General features: G+C 60.0%; 3 protein-coding genes across 8 annotated transcripts in view; 2 read left to right on the top strand and 1 right to left on the bottom strand.

The window, feature by feature from the left end:
- Nucleotides 1–5780, top strand: part of LOC119107223 (glycogen debranching enzyme) — a 31027-nt gene extending 25247 nt beyond the window's left edge. For all 6 annotated transcript variants that reach the window (XM_037230633.1, XM_037230635.1, XM_037230632.1 and 3 more), the window contains 9 exons: nt 298–454; nt 920–1168; nt 1506–1607; nt 1876–2023; nt 2509–2724; nt 3242–3453; nt 3789–3974; nt 4387–4515; nt 4863–5780. In XM_037230633.1, coding sequence (XP_037086528.1) covers nt 298–454; nt 920–1168; nt 1506–1607; nt 1876–2023; nt 2509–2724; nt 3242–3453; nt 3789–3974; nt 4387–4515; nt 4863–5051 — 1588 coding nt within the window. In that variant the 3' untranslated portion in view covers nt 5052–5780. The remainder of the gene's footprint in view (nt 1–297; nt 455–919; nt 1169–1505; nt 1608–1875; nt 2024–2508; nt 2725–3241; nt 3454–3788; nt 3975–4386; nt 4516–4862) is intronic.
- A 1003-nt stretch (nt 5781–6783) lies between these two features.
- On the top strand, nt 6784–10030 carry LOC119108339 (uncharacterized). Its single transcript, XM_037231915.1, has 5 exons — nt 6784–6910; nt 8429–8617; nt 8760–9241; nt 9368–9505; nt 10025–10030. Exons 2-5 carry the CDS (start codon nt 8467–8469, stop codon nt 10028–10030), a joined length of 777 nt encoding a protein of 258 aa, XP_037087810.1. The 5' UTR covers nt 6784–6910; nt 8429–8466.
- Nucleotides 10031–11421: 1391 nt separating this feature from the next.
- Nucleotides 11422–21651, bottom strand: LOC119108338 (nuclear pore complex protein Nup205). The gene is made up of 16 exons (XM_037231914.1): nt 21615–21651; nt 21119–21292; nt 20692–20845; nt 20091–20203; nt 19492–19632; nt 18567–18746; nt 17240–17285; nt 16500–16672; nt 15975–16160; nt 15278–15502; nt 14736–14868; nt 14333–14429; nt 13236–13341; nt 12661–12729; nt 11944–12009; nt 11422–11511 (listed from the first exon to the last, which is right to left on the bottom strand). The coding sequence occupies exons 3-16, from the start codon at nt 20744–20746 to the stop codon at nt 11422–11424; spliced, it is 1680 nt and encodes a 559-aa protein (XP_037087809.1). The 5' UTR covers nt 20747–20845; nt 21119–21292; nt 21615–21651.
- Nucleotides 21652–22023: the final 372 nt, after the last annotated feature.

The following is a 22023-nucleotide window of genomic DNA, read 5'->3' as shown; positions in this document are numbered from 1 at the left end:
TGCATCTGTCACGACGCATGGATGTTGGCGAAGGAATATTTCGTTGCTCTAAGTTAAGAATCTGCAGTGCTGAAAAAAGCATCTGTTTGCTGCTTGTAAATTTTACTCCGGATTATTCCGTCGATTGGATTATTCTGATGATTATTATGTTAATAATATGTTGTAAAATGCCGTATTCTGTGTGTAGCGCAGTTCACGGGAGCAGGATGGCGTGGCCGCTGCCCGTTCATTGCCAACATGGACCCTTCTGTGCTGCCCTGCCCCTGTGGCTCTGAACCGTCGCTGTGCTCGTCGCAGGTTCGTGCGGGAGGGCTCCGAGTTCACCAAGGACCTGGCGATGGGCTCGATCCAGATGGGCGGCCTCGTGCACTCCTCCCCGCTGCCCGAGATCTCGTCCAACCTGGCGCCGCCGCGGCCAGCCACCTGGACCCGCCCCGACGGCGTCCAGGGACAGGTGCGACACACCAGCGCTCGCTCGCCTGCCCGCGGGGACCGGGTGACGTTCGGGTCGGCCGATGTGGCATGGCTTCGGGCCCTACGGACGCTTAAACCGCATGTGGTGACGAGGAGATTGAAACAATGGGGCGATGGAACATTGGAAGCAACAAAGAGCTGTTCATTATCAGCATTTACTATCTTGGACGGTTTGCAGTCATGCCATGTTGATAAAATCGTGCTCGGCAGTTGGAATCCTGCGCGTCAAGTCAGGAATGACGTATTTTATGATTGGTGTGTGGTGAAAAGGTAAATTTTTAAGGCTAACGGCTTCCACGGCGTACTTAAAAAGTCGCCGTCATGCCGAGACCACAGAACCGCTCTCCTCAGGCAAACGCCTGTCTCCAACGTGACTGTTTTCGCTGCGCCTCCCCCCCCCCCCCCTTCCCCCCCCCCCCCCCCGCTGACCGCCCGCTGCTCACAGGCGTGCGTGAGCCTGGCGGCCGGTTTGCCGCACTTCTCCACCGGCTACATGCGCAACTGGGGTCGCGACACGTTCATCGCGCTGCGCGGCCTCTTCACCATCACGGGCCGGCACGCGGAGGCGCGCTACATCATCCTGGCGTTCGCCGGCTGTCTGCGCCACGGCCTGATCCCCAACCTGCTGGACGGCGGCAAGAACGCTCGCTTCAACTGCCGCGACGCCGTCTGGTGGTGGCTCTACTGCATCCAGGTGCGGCCGGCTGCGGGGCTGGAGTGGGAGTGATTGTGTGGACGCGCGGTGCCGGCGCCTCGCGGGCTGGGAAGCGCCTGACCACGCCGGCGCCCGACGGCTGTGCTGGGCGTGTTCACGCGCTAGACCCCGTGGGACGTGTGGGGGCGCAGCCTGGGGAGAACGCGGCGCTGAACACCGCGGAAGGGCAGCGACTTGCATCGCACACGTAGACGGCCTTTGGGCTGAGACACGCTGAATGGAGAATGTGTGAATGATTGAAGTCGGGAGCGGGCTCGGTGCGTCGGGATGCCGCTGCCGTCGACGTGGTGGGCCGACCCGGCGCCTGCTGTTGCAGGAGTACGTCCGCCTGGTGTCGGGCGGAGTCAGCATCCTGCAGGACAAGGTGTCGCGCCTCTACCCCACCGATGACTCACCGCCTTTGGAGACCGGGGAAGTGGTGAGTGACGCGTGTCTTGGTTTGTCCTCGGACTGTGCCGTTTTGTTCTGGGGTCATGCCTTGTGCCAGTCATGTGGGTGCGTTTTCCCGCATCACTGCATTGCCGTAGGCAGTCGACGCGTTCTCAAATGTGTGACCTGATCCGAAGCGTTGGTAAGACACGAGTAATAGGTGAAAGGCGGCCAGGCAATGCATGGAGACGTTAGCATATGATCTGCACAGGACTGGATGGTCATCGATCACTACAGCAAAAACTATGACGTCACAGGAGCAGCCGCTGCATGACGTCATCCAGGAGGCGTTGCAGCGTCACTTCGAGGGCCTGAGCTTCCGCGAGAGGAACGCGGGCCCGCAGATCGACCGGGACATGTCCGACCAGGGCTTCAACAACCAGATCGGCGTCGACATGGAGACAGGTCGGTTCTGCGCGGAAGGCTCCCGTGTGCAAACCAGAGGCCGATCGTGGTGTGCGCCGATTGTAAAACGTGTCATCATGCACATATTGATTGGATATTTTAGGATTGATATTTGCATTGAGGAGGATTGCATATTTCACCCAGAGTGCTATTTGATCTCGCGAAGTTGAATCAGAACCTGTGTCATGTTACCACTTCGCACATGTGGCTTACCGAAATGTATCGTAGGGGTACAAGTAGATAGGCTCAAATGATACCGCTGCAAGTATTTGCCGGTGACACCTCTAAGTTTCCATGTGGCTCAAGTTATCAACTCTGTTTACAGCACAAAGCATCTGCAGTGCAGTTTGACCGTCGCCATGTGCATCAAGCTGGGTTCCAGCAAATCGAAGGTGATGCTTGATACCTATCACGGCGTAGTCAACATGTTATTTGACATGTGCGCCAGGCTTTTTTGACATGATTTGACATGACATGTGCGCCAGGCTTCGTGTTCGGCGGCAACGGGCACAACTGCGGCACCTGGATGGACAAGATGGGCTCGAGCGAGCGGTCGGGCAACAAGGGCAAGCCGGCCACGCCGCGCGACGGCAGCGCCGTCGAGCTGGTCGGCCTGTCGCGCTCCACCGTCGCCTGGCTGGCCGGCATGTACCGCGACGGCAAGTACCCGTACGAGGGCGTCAAGAAGACAGACGAGAACGGTGAGTGCTCGGCCGGGCCGGGGGTGATGCGTGGGTGCGTGTCTGCTTTAAGGCTGGGGAGAAGCGGGCATGTGGGATCGACTAGCTGTTAGCAAGGTTGCGATGGGAAGAAATTTGCGACGCTCAATTTTGTGTGTGGCTTGCCTCGGAGTTGTGTTGTACTTAAAGATTTTGCTGTTGTACTCTGTGTTTAGCGCAGTTAGTCACTCTTGCTGCAGTGCTACCCAACCAAAGTAATTGATTTGTGATCTCAGTTTCAGATGGCTAACTAGGCATAATGAATAGAGCAGGACTTGGCTGTTTCCTGGATATTTCGAGTGGCTGCCTGCCAGCAGTCTCGCGGTGTGATGTGATTACAGCGTAAGCTGCTGCGGGCTGCTTGCAGTGCGTTAGTCTGCTCTCGTAGTTCGTCGGGGGGAGCTTTTGCTCTGTGTCTGTGTGTCGTTCTGCCACTGCAGACTGTCGGCCCCTGCGCCGCGTCTCTCTCACTCGTGTGGCTTCCTCTCCATCGCGGCAGGGACCTACACCAGCTGGAAGTGGGAGGAATGGGCCGACATGATCGACAAGCACTTCGAGAAGCTCTTCTACATCCACCACGTGCCGCACCCGCAGTTCGAGCCGGTGCCAGAGCTCATCAACATCCGCGGCATGTACAAGGACTCGTACTGCGCCTCCCAGTTCTGGGCCGACTACCAGCTCCGGTGTAACTTCCCCATCGCCATGGTAGCGGTGAGTCCGGTCATTTTTACCCGCGACGTGTTGTTTAGGATCTGCGGAAGGGCAGTAAAGACTATGCAGGCGACGGTGAACTGTGTGATAATTTTGTCTTTGTTGTGTGCATGTACTTTGTTTTCTGTTGTCCGTCGACAACTCAGTGGCGATGGCTGTATATCGTCGCTCCAGTCTCCCTTTCGACATGTTGTCAACGTTCCATGCACGCTTCCTTATGGACTACTTCCGTCTGCCGCGATAACCAAGGGCTGCACTGTGCCTGCGTGCGGCCCTGGAGCGCGCGTCTGAGCGCCGCCGCGCCGGGACCACACTGACCCTCACACGGCCGCCAGGCGCCGGACATGTTCAACCCCAACCACGCGTGGACGGCGCTGGAGACGGCCGACCGGCTGCTGCTCGGCCCCATGGGCATGAAGACGCTGGCCGCCTGCGACTGGGCCTACGACGGCGTCTACAACGTCGATGACGACGGCACCGACCCCAAGAAGGCGCACGGCTTCAGCTACCACAACGGGCCGGTAGGTGGCACCACGATCGAGCGGCTGCTGTTGTCAGGGGACCACTCTGCGGCGCAGGAGTGGCGGGTTGGCGCGGTTGGCTGAAATGGGAGATGGCAGCTGTGGGGTTTTCGTCGGGGTTGGCGTTTTCCGCTGCTTTCGCCGCCGGAAGCTGCGCCATCCTCGATCTTTTCATCGGCGGTCTCTGGCGTCGCGATGGTGAAGTCAAGTATGCCGTGATGAAAAGGCACATTGAGTGAACGTCGAGCATATTCTGAGGCCCGTGCCTATGATTGGCACATATTCATGCAGCTTCAGGCCGCCCCGAGTGGGCGAGATTGTTTCGCTGTGGCCGTGCGCGTACGCGAAACTCGCGCCCGCCCTGGTGCGTGGTAGCCTGCGGACTGAGTGACCGGGCTGCGGTGCGTTGCAGGAGTGGGTGTGGCCCTTGGGCTTCTACCTGCGCGCGCGGCTGCACTTCGCGCCGCTGATCGGAGGGCACGCCCTGCTTCAGTCCACCATCACCAAGGTCAAGCAGATCATCTCGAAGCACTACGTGCAGGTGGGTGGGCGCGCCGCTCGCCGGGTGCGACGGGTGGGAGCGAGGCCCGGTCCGCGCAAAAAGAACAGACAGGCGACTGATTCGCATTGCGTGGATTGCTGAGGGTGTCATGTAGCAATTTACGTCGCCGTAATGGGAAACTTTACTCGCTATGTCCGGTTGTGACTATCGATCATTGGTGTAGATGACAGGCATCCTTCCACGTGTTCATCAGCTTTGCGCTGTTTTCAGCTGCTGCGGTCAGTTGTATTGATGTCTTGGGACTTGGGCTGTGCTTATCACTGTCCAATACCAGTTCAACAGCGTGACTGACGCGTGACGACCCACCGTGGCCGGCTCCGTTCCAGCTGTCCGACTCAGTGTGGCGCAGTCTGCCCGAACTGACCAACATGAACGGCGAGTTCTGCAAGTTCAGCTGCCAGGCGCAGGCCTGGAGCATGGGCTGCATCCTGGAGGTGCTGCACGACATCAAGACGCTGGAGGAGCAGTACAAGGGCAAGGTGCAGGTGCTGCCGCCGGCCACGGTGGCGCAGTGAGGCCGCGCCCCACGTCCCGGCCGCGCTGCGGCGCCACTGTCGCACCGGCGCCGCAGCCACTTGCGGTGCGCGGCCGGCGCCGCCGCCGCCCTCCTGCTAGCGCTGGTCGCCTTCTTCGTCTGCATGCCGTGAGCTCCGCTGGCGGCGCGAGCGTGCGCTCGCTGCTCCGGCGCGGTCCGCCGTGTCGGAGTTGTGGTTTCTCTGCTTTGCCTTGCCTTCGGATCGTGACCCCGGCCGGGGTGTGGGGAGAGCGTGGGCGTGACCTCGGGTCGCTGGACTGTACAGAGCGTGCTGTAGATGGTCGGTGGAGGTGAGGGTGGGCTAGCGGCGAAACGATGAAGACCGAAGTCGGTAGCGACCGGTAGGAACGCGACGAGCCGGATGGACACGGACACTACTGTGGTAGCAATATGGCAGAGGCGGTCACTGCTTGGTAGACAGCGCGCGCGAACGAATCCTCCCGGACCCCGCTTCTCTTTGTACCTCAGGTTTTGAAGCTTGTGTCTACAATCTGCCAAACTCTAGTCTGTGTTTCTGTCTAGGGTAGTGCAATATTGTTGCCTGAGCATTGCTTGTTACATTTTACCCCTGACTCAAATCTACAATCATGTTTTTAATGCATATGTATGTAGGGTTATGCAACAGTTTATAGTCAATATGCAGTGTTTGATAGCAGCAGGTGATGGAATGTTCTTTTATGAGGAATAAATCTGCAGTTGACATGCTTCATTGTTTCTGTGGCACCCAAAAATGGAAACAGTGAGTGTTTACAGGTTGTGTGTGACTGTAACATCCAAAGCAGCGTGTTGAGAATGGGGCATCGAATTTTCCTCTCGCATCCATATTTGTTGGTAGGATGTGTTTTTTTCTGCCCCCGCACGTTTTTGACGACAAGGTGTGTGATCTTTCCTGTGGCGGATGTCGTTTCGTTGCTCATTTTGTTCTTAACTCTGGCGTCTGTGCGTCATGGGTGTATTTAACATAAATACTCAGTGATTCTCACCGTCAGATGTGATAGAGGTTGCGTCAGAGTACTTCTCTAGTAGAGTAGAGAATTCCTCCGCCAAACTCATGTCGTGTCTGGTGCACGTCGAAGAGTTTGACCGAAACGTGTATTTGTTTTGTATATGCCCACACGACGCACAAAAGTTTGGAAGAGTATCGCCAGTTAAGTTAGAGGTATTGCCTGATGCATTGGCTGAACGAGCGATAGACGGCATAATTCCTAACAAAGTGAAGTAAAAATTTGAATACTTGGAATGGAAAGGCATGCGAAGACGTGTACAGAACATCGGCAAAAAACTTCTGGTTTTCCGTGACACTTCAGAATCCGGTTGCAGGCAGGACCAGGCCGATCCGGCATAATTTGCTACGATATACCCTACTACGGACAGGACCATCCTGTTTTAGCTCCGCGGCTCAAGCTGTAATGCGCATTCGCGAAACGCATCCGGTTTTGGGTGGGTTATTTTTGGAGGAATTGTCATCGCCTTTGATTGATTCCCATGAGTTTTTTTTTTTTGCCAAGCTTCACGTCGTCCATTGACAACCACGTATGTTGGATTTACGATGTATTCTACCTCAAATTGAACGTAAGGGTACTCGGCACGTCCAATCTCGGCCGGCCGTTGCCGGGAATAACCGTATAGTTCTATAGTTCGAAGTTTTGCCGCTAGATGGGATCGTAGCTGAGCTGGCCCGCCGCGAATGACGTACGGCGCTACGTGTGCGATGCAACAGCGAACGGATCAGCTGATCTGCAAATACGGCGCTCTAGTAGCAAAATCACGGCGCCCACAGGCATTCGCGGCATTCAAGCGTGGTTGCGGCGAGGACGCGCGGTGCTGTCGGGCGTAAAAGTAAGTAAATTTCAAAATGGCCATCTGTGGGTGTTGAGATTTTTGAACCAAGCTGTCTACAGCTGAGTGGTGTGTGTTATTCAGGTTACGAATATCAACTGCAATTCTTGATAGCAGTGTGATACATGCCGAATGTAGCATGCGTGGTACGCCCTGCAAGCGTTGTGGGTCTTCAAGTGGTGAGCCCTGGGGCCTGTATGTTCTTAGTGGGCAGCCCCTTCTCCCAAGTCACATATTTTACTAACAAAATCCTTGTCATTTCTTTCGCGGGGGATGCCCATAATTAATGTAACAGGTGAAGGGGTAGGGTTTTATCTTCAAAAAGTACATCACTCCGGAACAAGGTGGAGTGTGGTTTCGAACAGTGATGGTTCACTCATGTTTGGTTTTAAATGAATTTGAAGTGCCAGCAAAAGGGTTAAGAATTTCCAAGCCAAATCAGGATGTACCTATATAGCAAATAAGTATGGATGTACCTATATAAGAAGCTTGAGTGGTCAAGGGTCTAGTGCACAGTCAGCACCAGTTTCGAGTATGAGATTCAGCACATCTTTGTCATAATAAATGTACATTACATTATGTACCAAATGTACAGTACCCTAACAGGATGTTACATTTAGCACATTGTTACTATACAGGCAGTTGTTCACATTAGGGAGCCAGTGTACAACTTGGGGGGATGGTTGATAACCAACCAAAAAGAAGTAATGTGATTTATGGACAGTCTCATGGTAGAAATGTCATGTCCTTCATGACAAGGCTGCCACATGAAGATGGATTGTCTTAACACAGCAGAACAAATTGTGAATTACAATTGCATTTGATTTTGAAAGCATTATCAATTGATAGAAAGAGGGCAATTCAGGCAGTATGATATGCTCAGCTGTATTTAAATTATGGTTGTCTTGAAATTTTGCAACCATAGAAGTCAGGTATTGCTGGCTTTCCCTCATCACTATTAGCATGCCCACCTTGTTTCACAGCTCACACCTCTAGCTCAAGTTCCTGCTAAACAGACATTACCTTCTTGAGACGTACAGCCCAATAAGGCGAAGAGCTTTTGTCCAAGGAAGCCAAAGCATAACCAGAGAGAGAGAGAGCGTGTTCAGAAATAGGCAGAAAGGTCCAATGTCATTTATGGATACCCCTATCATCACTCCCATCCATATCATGAGAAGTGGAAAAAACAATCCCATGGAAAGGAATAAATCAGCTCATGAACTGGGCATTTGATTAGGTCAGATGCAGTGGATAGTTGCAAGTGTGTGGTGTGTTTTCTGAGCTCTGATAAGTCTGGCTAATACCATCTCTTGTATTATTTTTATCCTGAGAAGAGGGATGTGTATGTCATAAAATAAGTGAATAGTTTTGTGTATTAGTCCCACAAGCCCAGCAAGTCAGTTTATCATATTTAAGTGATCAGGTGAGATGCATAAGGTCTCCATAAGACTTCACATTTGAGGAATGCAAATACAAGTTAATCTTATCAGACCTCTCACTACTATGCTCTGTTTTCAGGTTTAAATTACATCCAGAGCAGCAAGAACTGAATAATCATGGGGGCTGACAAGAAAACCAAAGACAAAAGAAAGACTGACGTCAAGGACCAACACAAAAAGGCACAGGAACGTGATACTCAAAGTCATGCAGGTGATCACAAGACCAAGTCAGTCAAACAGAAGAATACTGGTGGAAAATCGCAAAAAGGTGAGACATGTGGAAACCAGAATCAAATGTTGGCCGTCATTCCACCAGTTTGTTTGCTCTGGTCTAAATCCGGGCTAAAAATGCCTATTGTGCTGTCATGCATATCCTACCCCACCAACACCTGACATCCATTCTTCTGCAGGTAGCTGGTCAGGACTGGCCAAGCTCAACATGCTGCTGCTGCTGACGGTGGTCGGCCTGGCCGGCCGCGTGGTCTACATGCACGCCGAGGGCGACCTGTCAGAAATGGGCCTGCAGCGTGCACGCGGCCGCGTGTTGGCCAGCTGGGCCTCGCTGGCGGCGCTCTCCCGGCAGCACGGCGGCCCGGCGCTCGAGCAGGCGCTGCAGCAGCTGCAGCACGCGCGCCAGTGGGCGGCCGAGCGCGCCGCTCGTGTCGACCGCTACCTCATGGAAACCCAGCGGCCGTACTGGGAGCCGGTGAAGGGAGCCGCCAGCCGCGCCGCTGCCAGCGTCGGCCACTACGGCGCGCTGGCCGGCGAGCGGGCGGTGGCGCTGATCGCGGTAGCGGCCCGCCGCGGCTGGGAGGCGGCCGAAGCGGGCTGGACGGTCGCCGCGCCGCACTGCCGCGCCGCCCTGGCCACCGCGGCACCCTACTGGAACGCCGCGTGCGCGGCGGCCGGCCAGTACTGGGACGCGGCGCTGGTGGCGGCCGGGCCCGCCTGGGACGCGGCCGCCGCGCACGCCACGGCCGTCAAGGCGGGGGCGCTGGCGGCGGCGGGGCGCCTGCAGCGCGAGGGCGGGCCCCTGCTGCTGGAGTACGTCACCGCCGCCCAGCGCACCGCCGCCGACGTGTGGGAGGTGGTGCAGCGCGAGGCGCCCAAGTACGCGGCGAAAGTCGGCGACTGGCTGGCGGCCGGCTGGCAGACGGTGCGCACAGAGGTGCCGGTGTACGCGGCGGCGGCGGCCGACCGCGTCCAGCAGGCGGTGACCTCGCTGACCGGCGGCGCCTGACCCAGTACAAAGACGACTGTGAGTGCGCCATCGAAACACGCGTTCCTGGCTATACCCTCATCTGTCAACCGGATGGAGTGTCCCGAGACCCTGTCGAAATTTCTTGTCCTTCGAAGGTGGCTCGAGCCGAGCGATCGCGACCGACCGCCGCCCTGTGACCTGTGCACACGGCGGGCGGCTGCCCGGTATCCCCTCCTCCCTCCGCCTGCGGTGTTGGCGGGTTGCGAGCAGGTCGAACTTAGCATCATGCGATTTTCTGTTTCTGAATGTCTTCAGCTGGAATTGAGCTGAGTGGATTCCTGTCGACTCCCTGACCTTGTTTGGTGTGGCGCGTGCCCTGTTGGTGTCATGTGAATTCGGTCCCCGTAGTCATTCCTGGGCCCTCCCTGTGTATTGTGATATTATATAAACGCGTATGCGTTTGTCGCTCCTTAGTCCTAGGTTTATATCGGTTTTTAATATTTATTCCATTGGTTTACCGGGCCCGATTAATAAACTCATCATAAAGCAGCTCAGCTTTTCGGGTCGTCCGAGGAACGCAGTGGCGTCGCTGTGCCGCCGTAAATCGACGCAATGCCAAGCTACCGGTTTACCTTGTCTGAGGAAAAGAACGGTATCAAGCATCTGCTAAAACACGGAATGCTGTCCCCTTAAATGGTCTGACCAGTTGGCCCGGCAGCAGCGGCGGAGTGCGGCGCTGCGGCCAGCGACGGCGTTCCGAGCCAGCGCATACCGTGGTGCTCAGCTGACTGCTCGAGTCGGTAGTTATCGAGCTTTAAGGGCGCGCCAAGTGCTTTGGTTATTTGCGCCCCAGTTGCATGTATGCCAAGCAACTGCGCGGATCTAAGAGCGGCCACTATCAGCTCGGCTCGGGCTCTGTGGCGCCAAATATTGCGACCGACTTCACCGCCGGATTGAGGGTCTGGTTTAATTTCTGGAAGCTGCTGCAGGGAGACAATCACGGTAGGGCGTAAACGAACACAAGGGCGTGGAATGCTGGAATGAGCCAATTGGCCGCGCTCAACTGAACAAAAATACTACCCGGGCGCAAAATGGCCTTAGAAGTCAGCGCGCCCCACAACCCCGATGACCATCGGCCAAAAAGACAAACACTTAAAAAAACGCATTCGTAACTTTATTTGCGGCTGTTTGCCCGCTGTTCGCTACCAACAGCGTTCCTCGAGCATATAACCAACGATTCAAGCTGTGTGGTCCCGCCGGCATAACCCACGAGCGAAATCTGATCCGCCAGCTACTGCGCACGCTTACATGAAACGCTACCGCGATGCTTGGTGAGCGAAAGCAGCTTGAACCCCGAGCCCAACGCCCGGTCTTCGCGGAGCACCGCCGCACCAAAGGAGCGTCGCTGAACGTCAGCCGACGCCATGGCAGTCAGTGGGCGCCGTGGGACGTTGCTGCGCATCAACGAACATGCCCGGCATCATGGGACATCGTCGCACATCACCCTGCGTCACTGGACGCCACCAGACGTCATCAGACCATATCGGACGCCACCGGAGTCAACAAAAGCCTCGGACGTTGTTACGTACATACGAACATGTCCGGCATCACGGGACATCGTCGGACGTCAGCCGGTGTCACCGGACATGACCGGGCGTCACAGGACGTCACAGGACATCGTCCGGTGTCACACGAATTCACCAAGTGTCACCAGGCGTCGCATGACACCACCGGGCGTCATAGGCCGTCACCGAGCGTCACCGGGCATCGCAGGACGTCACATGGCGTCACAGAACGTCACCGGGCGTCACAGGACGTCACCGGGTGCCATCAGACGCCACCAGACGTCATCAGGACGCCACCGGACGTCATCAGGCGCCGGTGTGGAGGCGCGTCACACGTCGGAGCCGCCGCACCATGGCCTCGGAGAAGCTGTAGTGGCTGCGGCCCACCAGTGGGTGCTGCCGGACACGCGGGGAGGGGCGGGGGGGGGGGGAGGGGGAGGGCGTTACCGCGCGGCCGCGGCTGAGGGGCGGAGGCCACCACTAGCCAGGTGCGACCGCAATGGCGCCGGCGTGACACCCAGCGCCGACATTTGACACCATCAACACATGCGTGAGAACATCCGCGGCCGGACAAATGGTAATGAGTTACGAAACCGCACGCTTGTCTTCGGAACGAGAAAGCAACACCCGCCGCCGCCGCCACGCACGGGCATTATCAACCGGCGTTCCGTATGCTCTATAGCAGAGACCAAAACCACCATCTGCCTGAGCGCCGGTGGCGGGCGGGTGGAGCCGGCGTGCCGTATGTTCTACAGCACAGATCGAAGCCACCACCCGCTTGGGCGCCGGTGGCAGGCGGGTGGAGCCGGCGCCGCGTGTCGGGCTCACCTGGAGCGCCGCCTCCACCTGGCCGAGCAGGGTGTCCGTCACCGCCTGCGGCAGCTCCCGCTTCAGCTGGGCCAGCAGCGAGGCGCCGACCGGTCCGGCCGAGTCGCCGTCGCCGCCGGCCAGACCTGCCGCCGCACGGGTCACGAGGGTCACGCGGGGTGGGCTGAGCGCGTGGGTCACGGGTGCGTGCCCAAACATGCCCGGTGCGAACCTTCCCCCGGAGACCTGTCTCAACCCAGCGCATGCCCTGATCCAATCGATTGCTTACCCGCTGCGCAGTACTGCACGCATGAGCCGAGCACAGCATGGCGCCGCGCAAGCCTGGCGTTCGCTGGTCGCAGTCGCTTCCACAAAACTAGCTCACACCTCGCGCTCCACCTCGGTCAACACCGCGCACCAGCGGCCTCTGCATGACGCAGCCAGCCGACATTTCTGCGTTCATTTCATCGCCCCATCTACCACCATCTGACACCTTACTGGCACTGGCCGCTCGCCACATTCGGCTCATGGCCACCGCCCAAGACGAGTCGCTCGTTTGACAGCCTGTCGTCTCCAGAGTAGCCGCGCCGGCCGTCAGCGGCGGCAGGGGGTCGGCCGACGCCAGACGCCCTGGTCCGCCGTTCGGGTGTGACCTCCCATGAGACGGGCCGTACCGTAGAGCTGGCAGCTGGCGGCGGGCCGGAGCGGCGCGGCGCCAGCCTCGGGCGCCGTCCGCACCAGGTACACGTCCAGGTGTGTCCAGAGCAGGTCCAGCGCCAGCTCCAGCACGTGTCGGCTCAGCTCCACCTGCCGCGCCCATCCAGCCGTCAACAACCGGCGGCGCCATCAGGGGAAATGACGGCCGGTAAGCACTGCTGGGCGAAGTCGGTGAACTGTGACGCCTCGGTGGATAACGATAGCAGGCACGAACTGTACGGATGATGTCGTTGAGCTATAACGCAAGACTGACGCGGTTCTGCCCTTGTCACCAGTCAGAGGGCAACCGGGTGCAACCAGCAACTGCTCAGTGGACAGACTCCACCCTCACTTTCCACTACTTCCAGGTCGATTGCAAATCTGCAACTGATTGCAGGTTGCATATATATATATATATATATATATATATATATATATATATATATATATATATATATATATATATAATTTATATATTTACATGCAGGATTCGATGTCTTGAATTAAATGAAAGAAAAAAATTCAATGCTCTTGCTCCTCCACGCGCACCAACCTAGCCATAGGTAGCGCGTGGGCGACGTGCCGTCACTGCTCGGGCGGCTGCACCGTCGCCTCACCTGCTGCCCGACGAGCGTGCGCAGCGAGCCCAGGTACTGGTGCGCGCGCTGGCGGCGCTCGCCCAGAGGCAGCTGATCATCGCCAGCCAGCTCGGCCAGCAGCTGGCTGTCCAGCTGGCCGGGGTCGTCCAGCCGGCGCTGCAGCTGCTCCAGCTGGCGGCAGCCCTCCAGCAGCAGGTCGGCGTGGTGACGCAGGATCTGCACCAGACAGCTGAGCGGCGGACCGACGTCGACGGCCGCCGCCGGCTTCTCCGGCAGCAGGCTGGTGGTGAAGAGGAGCCGCGGCGCGCGCAGGCCCCAGCCCGGCCGCGTCATCAGGCCCTGGCAGTACATCAGCAGGTGCGAGAGCACCTGGCGGCAGACGTCGGGCGTGAGTACAGCGCCAGCTGGTGAGACAGAGCCTGCAGATGGCAAGTCTGCCGTCGGCGCATCAGCTGGCGCGAGAGCGTCGGTAGGACCACGGGTGTGTGGAGGGTACATCAGCACGCGCGAGAGGACCTGGCGCCCGGTGGTCTGTTGCCGGTTCAGCAGCACTTGGTGTTACGGAAAACGAGGGCAGGAGGTCCGTAATCAAATCACTAGACATGCGACAGGATTGTGGAAAGAATGACTATCATCATCAGATGAAACATTGAATACACATAAGTGGAGTTCCAAATGCAACCCCGTTGAGATTGAACCCAAGTTAGAAGGTAGATGTTGAAATTCCCAGTAGCTTTGGCTACAAGGTGCAGCCTGCATTGCAGGTGACTCTGCAGACTTTAACTACTGACTAAAACGTAACCGATGCATGCCATCCGTGTCAAGACACAACCGCTTGCTCACAGTGTCTCTCCTTTTGCGCCAAGCCGAGCCATTTAGAACCTTGGACATCTCGCTCCCAATACACAACTGGTCGAGGCTAACAAAAAATGAAGAGCCTTCACGACTGAACGTCACTCTGGAGCTGGAACAATAAACAGCTGCGGCCATACGGAGCCGGCCGTCCGAGCGCGCCTCTCACCCGGAGCATGGCGACGACGGCCTGCTGGCGCGGACTCTGCAGCAGCCGCTGCTCGGGCAGGTGCTCCAGCTCGCGGCGGCGCGCCGGCGTCAGCACGAAGCGCGGCAGCTGCGTCAGCGTCAGCAGCTGCAGCCGCGACAGCTGGCCGCGCCGCTCCGGCAGCTGCGAGCCTGACACGTCGCCGTACTGGTCTGCCGGACCGACGGGGCGAGTGAGGACGTGCCGGCACGCGGTCACGGCTCCCGCCGCGCGGTGTCGCAGGCCACGCAATCAGGGACGAGTCTACTTACGAACCGAAGCACAACGGCGTGGCGAAAAGTGCACCACAATATCTGCTTCACTGAGTGGCTACGATAAACCGAAAACGCTGGTATTGTGAACACACTTCGACCTCGCTTCTGGCATGACGATTGCGAACGCTCTCCACCGGCGAAAGTGACAGAGGCCGCCCTGCTGGCGGCCCAGCGCCGTGCTCGGTCCGCGCTCCCGGCTCTCACCTTCGTGACTGGTCTGGGACAGGACAGCCGTCAGCAGCACCAGGTCCTCCAGGTTGTCCGCATCCAGCTTGTCCGGCTGGTGCCGCAACAGTGACGTCACCATGTCCATGTGCGACAGCAGGAAATGGTTCACCTGAAAATTACCGGTGGTGTCGTAATACGGCGAGCAAGCAACACAAACATAACGGCGACAGCGGAAACGGCCGGACTCACTCGATTTTGAGCAAAGCGAACATTCTACATGAATGATTCGTGCTTGCGCATGCAGTGATGTAAAAACAATGTCTAGCAGGTACTGAAATGGAGTCTATACGCGCTGACAGGTTTGGACTTGTTTCTCTCCTCCAGCAAGTGGCTGTTTATCTTTTTAACGTTGTTTATCCGTTGTTTATCTGTACCCGGTCCGTTCTTGGCCAGCGATGATCTGTGCCGGCTTCCCACCAGGGCCTGCCCTGAGCCGACTCCTTCCCCACCCCCACCGCCGGCCCCGTCCCGTTCCTGTCATGCTCCCCCCCCCCCCCCCCCCCCCCCCAGCTGCGGACCTGAGCGGCGGCCGACTGGTCCTCGCGGCCCAGCGAGGCCAGCAGGGAGACGCAGAGGCGGAGTGCCGGCTGCGCCACCAGCCGGTACCGCTCGCGCACGCCGTCGGGCGCGGCGCGCGCCGGCCAACAGTCGACGGCGCCCAGGTCGGAGAGGCGCGCCATCAGCCGCGTCTGCAGCAGCAGGCGCGCGCCGTCCGGCACCAGCGCCACCCGGCACAGCAGACTCTGACGGCGCGAGAGGGCGCGGCGCGTTACCGGCAGGCTCCGTCGGGTACGCAGCATCACGATCACAGACGCGGGATCTAGACACGGCTGCTGGGACAGCCTGCGGGTATTCGGAGGACAATTTGGTCCAGTGCGCCTGTTTGAGGGTACAGCGATGCGGCGCATCATGCTGAGTCATTGGCATAGCAGGGGATGGGGAGTGCCGGCGTGCTCAGAAAACAAACCTTACGGTAATGACACAGATTGATTGACACTGCCTGCAACACAACATCCCGGCCACAACCAGAAAAGACCTAACGCCGCCGTTAGTCGCGCGGCTCAGCATGTTCCACTCCTACAGGTAGAAGCCTACACAACTCGCCATTTTCGACTCGTGCAAACCGAGCTGCCGGAGGCCACACAAGCCACGTGGCCAAACCACCCGCCACGTGCCAGCGGCGCCGGCGGCCGGGCCGCGTCGCACGTGACTCACCATTTTCGACTCGTACAGGTAGAGCGGCCGCAGGTCTGCCGGCTGCGGCACGAGCAGGGCCCGCAGCGGCGCGTCGTCCGCCTGCAGCGACTCGGCCAGCGCCGCCAGGTAGCCGTGGCCCGAGAGGTGCGACAGCCAGAGCCGGTCCATCCGCAGCAGCGCGTCCAGACACGCCATGGCCAGCATCTGCCGCACGGGCGCGCCGGTCTGAGTCGTCGGCTTGTGAGCGAGAGGATCGCCGGTTCGGTTCTCGCGAGAGGCACAGTTCGGCGGATTACCGGCTGTCGTGTGGAAGGCGTGCGGCACTACCAGGCCAGCCTGAGCAGTCAGGCCCACGACCGTCGACGTGACCGCAGAAGACACCGCAGCGACAAGTTTGACACCACCCGATGAGACGCCGCACGGCAGCACGCCACATTTCCCCCGCCGTGCGGCCGGCCCGAGGCAGTCCGGCGAGACGTCACGCCTCAGCCTCAGCCTCACGCCTCAGTCGGGCGCTACAGCCGCAGCCGGCGTCGCCCTCACCCTGCAGACGTCGTGTCCGCCGCAGGCGTCCCGGCAGACCGTCTCCACCAGCGGGCGGCCGTACTCGCGGCAGGCGTCGGTCAGGTCCGGGCCGCCGGCCGCCGCCGACAGCAGGTGCAGCAGCGCGCCGTACAGGTTCACCCGGGTCCGCTGCTTGGCGCGTCGGCCCGGGTCTGTGGCGTCGGTAGACCGTGTCAGACGGCGGGGCCGTGACGGAATGCGGGGACCGTGTCAGACGGCGGCGAGGGGCTGTGTCAGACGGCGGCGAGGGGCTGTGTCAGACGGCGGGAACCGTGACAGACGGCGGCGGTGGGGGCTGTGTCAGATGGCGGGGGCCGTGTCAGACGGCGGCGGGGGTCGTGTCAGACGGCGGCGGTGGGGGCCGTGCCAGACGGCGGTAGCCGTCTCAGACGCGACGGGGACCGTGTCAGCCGACCGGTGACCCAGAGTCCCCGTCCCCGTCCCCGTCCCCGTCCCCGTCCCCGTCCCCGTCCCCGTCCCCGTCCCCGTCCCCGTCCCCGTCCCCGTCCCCGTCCCCGTCCCCGTCCCCGTCCCCGTCCCGTCCCGTCCCGTCCCGTCCCGTCCCGTCCCGTCCCGTCCCGTCCCGTGCGACTGACCGGGCCGCAGCAGGCTGTCCACGATGCCGCGCAGCGTCACCAGCCGGCCGGCCGGCTGCGGCGGCCGGCTGACGGCGTCGCCGCCCACCGAGCGCAGTGACGTCATCAGCAGCAGCAGCGTACCGGCCAGCGGGCTGGTCAGCTGGGATAGCGACGCCGGGTCCAGCGTCTGGCGGCGCACCCAGACCGGGGGCCGTCAGGTCACGCGGCTGGCGCAGGGACCTGGCAGCGCCGCCCGTGCGGCTCCCATGGATACGGCACGGTCAGCACTGAACGCCTAAACGCCGTTTTGTGTGAACCGAAAAATATTCGGCTTTCTCGACCCCGGCGAAGAGGGACGTATTAAAGGAAGCGCAGCACTCCTGTAATTTAACTGGAAGTTCGAACAGCGCAGATGTCGGTAGCAATATAGGTTTTAGCGACGTCCTTTCGAAAAGTTCAAAATTCCCATTGAAACAACCACTCCAACGGGGAAAATGGCATTGGACCCCCTGCTCGCTATCATGACAGCAATATTCTTTCTTTTGCTTTGGTTTTTCCAACAAATGTGCTGTGCTATGTTCGCCATACACTAAATGATCAAAACGTCTGTGTAATAAACGACGAGCATAAGAGATGATAGAATGAATGATGACGAGAATGAGAGCCTGAAACCTCATTGCGTGAGAACGATATACAGATATGAGGTCATCATTACGCGAATTTAACGAAACGTTGTACAGCGGCTTTAATTTCTGCTAGAAAGTCATGGTGCTAAGCAAAACTCTTTTCGAAAGTGCACTCTGGCCTTCGAAAACACGGTTTGCTTGGATGCTCAGTTGGTTGTCTACGACGTCCTCTGTGCCATCATAAAAAGGTGCATTTCTACAAGCGCCATTGACAGTCATAAATGGTGGAGCACACTCTGATATACCACATCTGATTGTTAGTGTTTCAGTTTGTAGGCAAACTCATGGCAATCTGCGTGCTTATTTAGACTGTACAGCGCATTTGCATCTTATATGTTGTTGGTGCCACAGTAACACTGCAACTGATATTCTTTAAAAAATAGCTTAAAAAATACACTTGTATAAAAGACATGAAAAAATAACACACGAATAAAAATATTCCAGTTCTGAGGTTTCACCAGGGTACGCTTTTAAAACATGTCCCAAGGCAGCATACACCCTTTCAATGAAGGTCGTATTGGTCTAGCATACCAAATTCCCATGTCCACAAGCGACTATAACACCAGTAGCATGCCTAGCACGCGGGCGCACCGCGGCCGCGCACTCATGCGCCCCGCCCCCACATCGCCTGCGAGCACCACTGAGCCGACAGAAACTCGGGGAAGATCAGCCGCAGCGGTGAAGTCCGGGGGCGGACCATCCCAGACCCGCGGGTCTGCCGCAGGGCCAGCCCGCCCGGTCTCCTCCCTCCTGCGGCGGGCTGCTGCCGCGTGCTGGCTAACCTTGTTGAGGATGTGTCGCGACATGTCCATGATGACCTGGTCCGGATGGTCGGTGAGCAGCGAAGCTGGCACCGCCGTCAGCAGCACCTCCAGTACCTGGCGCCACGCCTCCACGCAGTCGGACGAGGTGCGCAGCCAGCGGGCGTGGCAGTTGCGCTCCACGCAGTACTCCAGCACCGACTGCGGAGGGACGCGCCGGTCGCCGTCAGAGGCAGGGGCGGTGGAGTACAGCGCGCCGGCCGTTGTCAGAGGCGGGGACCGGTGGAGGAGCACAGCGCGGAGGCCGCCGTCAGAGGCAGGGGCGGTGGAGCACAGCAAGGAGGCCGCCGTCAGAGGTGGGGACCGGTGGAGCACAGCAAGGAGGCCGCCGTCAGAGGCGGGGACCGGTGGAGGAGCACAGCTCGGTGGCCGCCATCACAGGCGGGGAGCGGTGGAGGAGCGCAGCACGACGGCCGCCGTCAGAGGCGGGGAGCGGTGGAGCACAGGTCGGGCCGCACCGCTGGCAGCACAAAGAGGCTGCCACCGTGACGAGACGTCGCGTCGTTCAACGCCGACACTGTACTCCGCCACACGCGGCACTACCCAACAATCCTCGCCACCTGACGGGCAGCGCTCATGCGGCGTTCCAGCACCAACCGTCGATCGACAGCTGAAAGCCAGACACGTGACAAAGACCCGTCACCACACAGCGGCCGGACGACGCGACGGTGCGCGCCACAGCCGCGCGCCCGGCCAGCACGACAGCGGCGGCGGCAGCGGGCTGGCCGACCGGCCCGGATGCCCACCTTGATCTCGTGTGTCATTGGGGCTTTACGACACACTCAGCTGCTGAGGCTATATGGCGTCGCCTGCCTCTCATCCTGGCAGGAAGGGCGAGGCGCCGCGGGGAATCGAACCCCGTACCTCTGGTTTCCTAGACGCCCACCTTGATCTCCTGGACGACGTAGTGGTGCTGGCTGAGCGCGGCGGTGCCGTGCAGCACGGCAAGCTCGGCGTTCAGTACGCCATTCAGCTGCTTGATGTCCACCTGGCGGGCCGGGCCGGGCTCCTCGCAGGCGCGGATCACCTGGCGGCGGCGGGCCGGTGAGCGACGCCCGGTGCGGCTGCCGGCGACGGCTGCCAGCCGCGTGGCAGGGGCGCGGACGGGCCGGGCGGCCCTCCCGCTGAGGCGAGGCACCGACGGAGGGCGGGCGCTCGGGAGGGCGGACTGACGTCTGAACAGACGGCACAGTCCAGTCCCTGATGACGTTCGACATTACTGTGGGACAGCTGGATTGCAGGACGGCTGAATAACGCGTGGCAGCGCTGCACAGGGTGGAGCTTTGCAACTTGCAGCCACGCCAGCACGCATACAGCACCCACTACATTCCGGGCACCGCGCCGTTCAGCATTGACAGGAGCGAAACACAGCACTCTCCCAGCCCCATGCGCAGGCGTCTATCCAGGCCACACCGGCGACCGGTTCGCTGGGAGGACCCGCAGTACCGGCTGCGCGCCCTCCGCGAGACGCGTCCGAGTGCGTACCTCCTCCACCTTGGCCGGCACGAAGTACTGCCAGTTGGGCGGCACCACCGGCTCGTGGCTGAAGCTGACCTGGTCCAGCAGCGCCAGGATCTTACGCTGCTGCGTGGACGACGCTGACGACGGTGATACGCATCAGCAGCCGGCCGGGCCGGTCTGAACACGAAGCGGCCGAACGCCGGCGCGGCGGGCGGGCGGCGTGAACACTACCCACTACAGATACGTATTCAGAGGGCGTGCGCTGCGCACCGAGGCTCGCCGAGTCGGGTACGTGTCGCGGAAGCCACAGTCGGTAAAAGCTGTCGCGGAGTGCCTGAGTACTTCCCACTGCATCTTTCATGGCGCATAACAATCTTCCGATCCGGTACATGGCCCACGTTCAAGACGCAACGCATATGACCGCTCCCGCATGACTAACCCGTGTATAGTTTCAACAAGACTAGAACGGCCGGACCGGATCAGTTACTGCTGCACGGCCACACCACTAAAGGCTTGACCTCGTCCCGGGTCAGCCCGACCTAGCCTACCCACCCCGACTCTGACCGCTGTCCCACCACACTACGCCACGGGTCGACCCCGCCCGCGGGCAGCGCCGGGCTCTCACGTTTGCCGGCGGTGGCGCCGGTCAGGGTCTGGCTGAGCGTGAGCGAGATGTCCATGCCGGTGAGGTCGAGCTGCAGCCCGGCGGCCGGAGCCGTGCTCAGCAGGAGGCCCGTCAGACGCACCAGCGGCGAGCGCTGCTGGCTGGCGGCAGTCAGCTGCGCCCACCGGGTACGGTCAGTCACACGGGGTCAAGTCAGGTCAGACGTGTGTGCATCAACGACACACCACGGCTGCCACATAGCTCGTACGCAGACACACGACAGCCAAAGCAGGTGCGCAGCACAGCGACGCCTATCCAAAAGATAGCGTCTACTCCGTGCTGTCTCCCCCAGCCCCGTCAGCCCCGGGGTCAGCTGACACCACCACGTCACGCCTCGCTCGGGCGACCGCACCGTGACGGCCGCCGGGCCGAGTCCCGGGCCGCGCACCTTGAGCTCGAGCGCCAGCAGCCGGAGGAGCCAGGTGAGGTGGCGCAGCTGCGGCAGGCCGGCTGACGGCGCCGGCAGCGGCCGCAGCTGGTTGTAGATGAAGTCGTACACGGAGCGCAGGTAACGCAGCGTCTGGACGGACGTTTCCGGCGCCGCGCACAGCAGGTACACCACCTGAGACGAAGGGGATGCGGGGGGGGGGGGGCGTCAGGGAGTGCATCCACAAGAGTAGCATGTGCGGTGGATGCGGCACGGTACGCGGCAAGGAGTTCAGCGCAAGTAAAGAATGGCAAACCTTTCAAAACATTATCAACTTCTGCCCCGCGTCCTTTCGTCAGAACTGACAACGCTTCCCCACACCCGACCCCTTACGGCAATCCCACCCACACCACACTCAACTCCCTATCAATGCGCTCGCCACATGTTCCACATACGCCACCCTCACCAGCGCAGCCCGTCACTCCCACGGCACGTCGCCAGGCACCGGCGCGCTCACCTGGTAGGCTTTGTCGGCGACAGCGGGGCAGCGGGCGGCGAAGGTCGGCGGCGCGGTGGCCGTCAGACCGGCCGTCAGCTGCGCCAGCACCGCGTGCAGGCAGGTGCGCGCCGCGCCCATGACGCCCGGCTCCTGCAGCCCGCCGGCGCTGGCCAGGCCCAGCAGCAGGTGCGCCACCGTCGCGCCCGGCAGCCGCAGGCAGGCGATCAGCAGGTCCAGCACGCGGCAGCGCGCCACGTGCGCCGGCGACGCGGCGTCCTCCGGCTGAGGCAACAGCGGGCGACGGTGGAGAACAGCGGGCGGAGAGGCGGCCGCACGGCAGCTGGGAGCTGAGCAGGCCGTTCACGGTGACTGTTTATCGTCGGGCATTCTTCCACGCAGCGATTGCTGACGTCATTGGCATTCTACA

The sequence above is a fragment of the Pollicipes pollicipes genome, unplaced genomic scaffold (assembly GCF_011947565.3).
Source record: "Pollicipes pollicipes isolate AB1234 unplaced genomic scaffold, Ppol_2.1 Scaffold_6686;HRSCAF=7923_pilon_pilon_pilon, whole genome shotgun sequence".
Lineage (NCBI taxonomy): Eukaryota > Metazoa > Arthropoda > Thecostraca > Pollicipedomorpha > Pollicipedidae > Pollicipes > Pollicipes pollicipes.
Note: the sequence above shows the minus strand (reverse complement) of the source record. Positions and strands in the feature narration are given on the sequence as shown.

Bases quoted from the DNA above. Each gene is read 5' to 3' on its own strand.
- LOC119108339 (XM_037231915.1), top strand. From the start codon at position 8,467: ATGGGGGCTGACAAGAAAACCAAAGACAAAAGAAAGACTGACGTCAAG. The intron at 8,618-8,759 runs GTGAGACATGTG...ATTCTTCTGCAG, and splicing joins TGGTGGAAAATCGCAAAAAG to GTAGCTGGTCAGGACTGGCC. The intron at 9,242-9,367 runs GCGTGCGCGGCG...GGGCGCCTGCAG, and splicing joins CGGCACCCTACTGGAACGCC to CGCGAGGGCGGGCCCCTGCT.
- LOC119108338 (XM_037231914.1), bottom strand. From the start codon at position 20,746: ATGGACATCTCGCTCACGCTCAGCCAGACCCTGACCGGCGCCACCGCC. The intron at 14,869-15,277 runs GTCCGCAGCTGG...GGTAATTTTCAG, and splicing joins ACCAGTCGGCCGCCGCTCAG to GTGAACCATTTCCTGCTGTC. The intron at 12,730-13,235 runs GTGAGGCGACGG...TGGGCGCGGCAG, and splicing joins GCACGCTCGTCGGGCAGCAG to GTGGAGCTGAGCCGACACGT.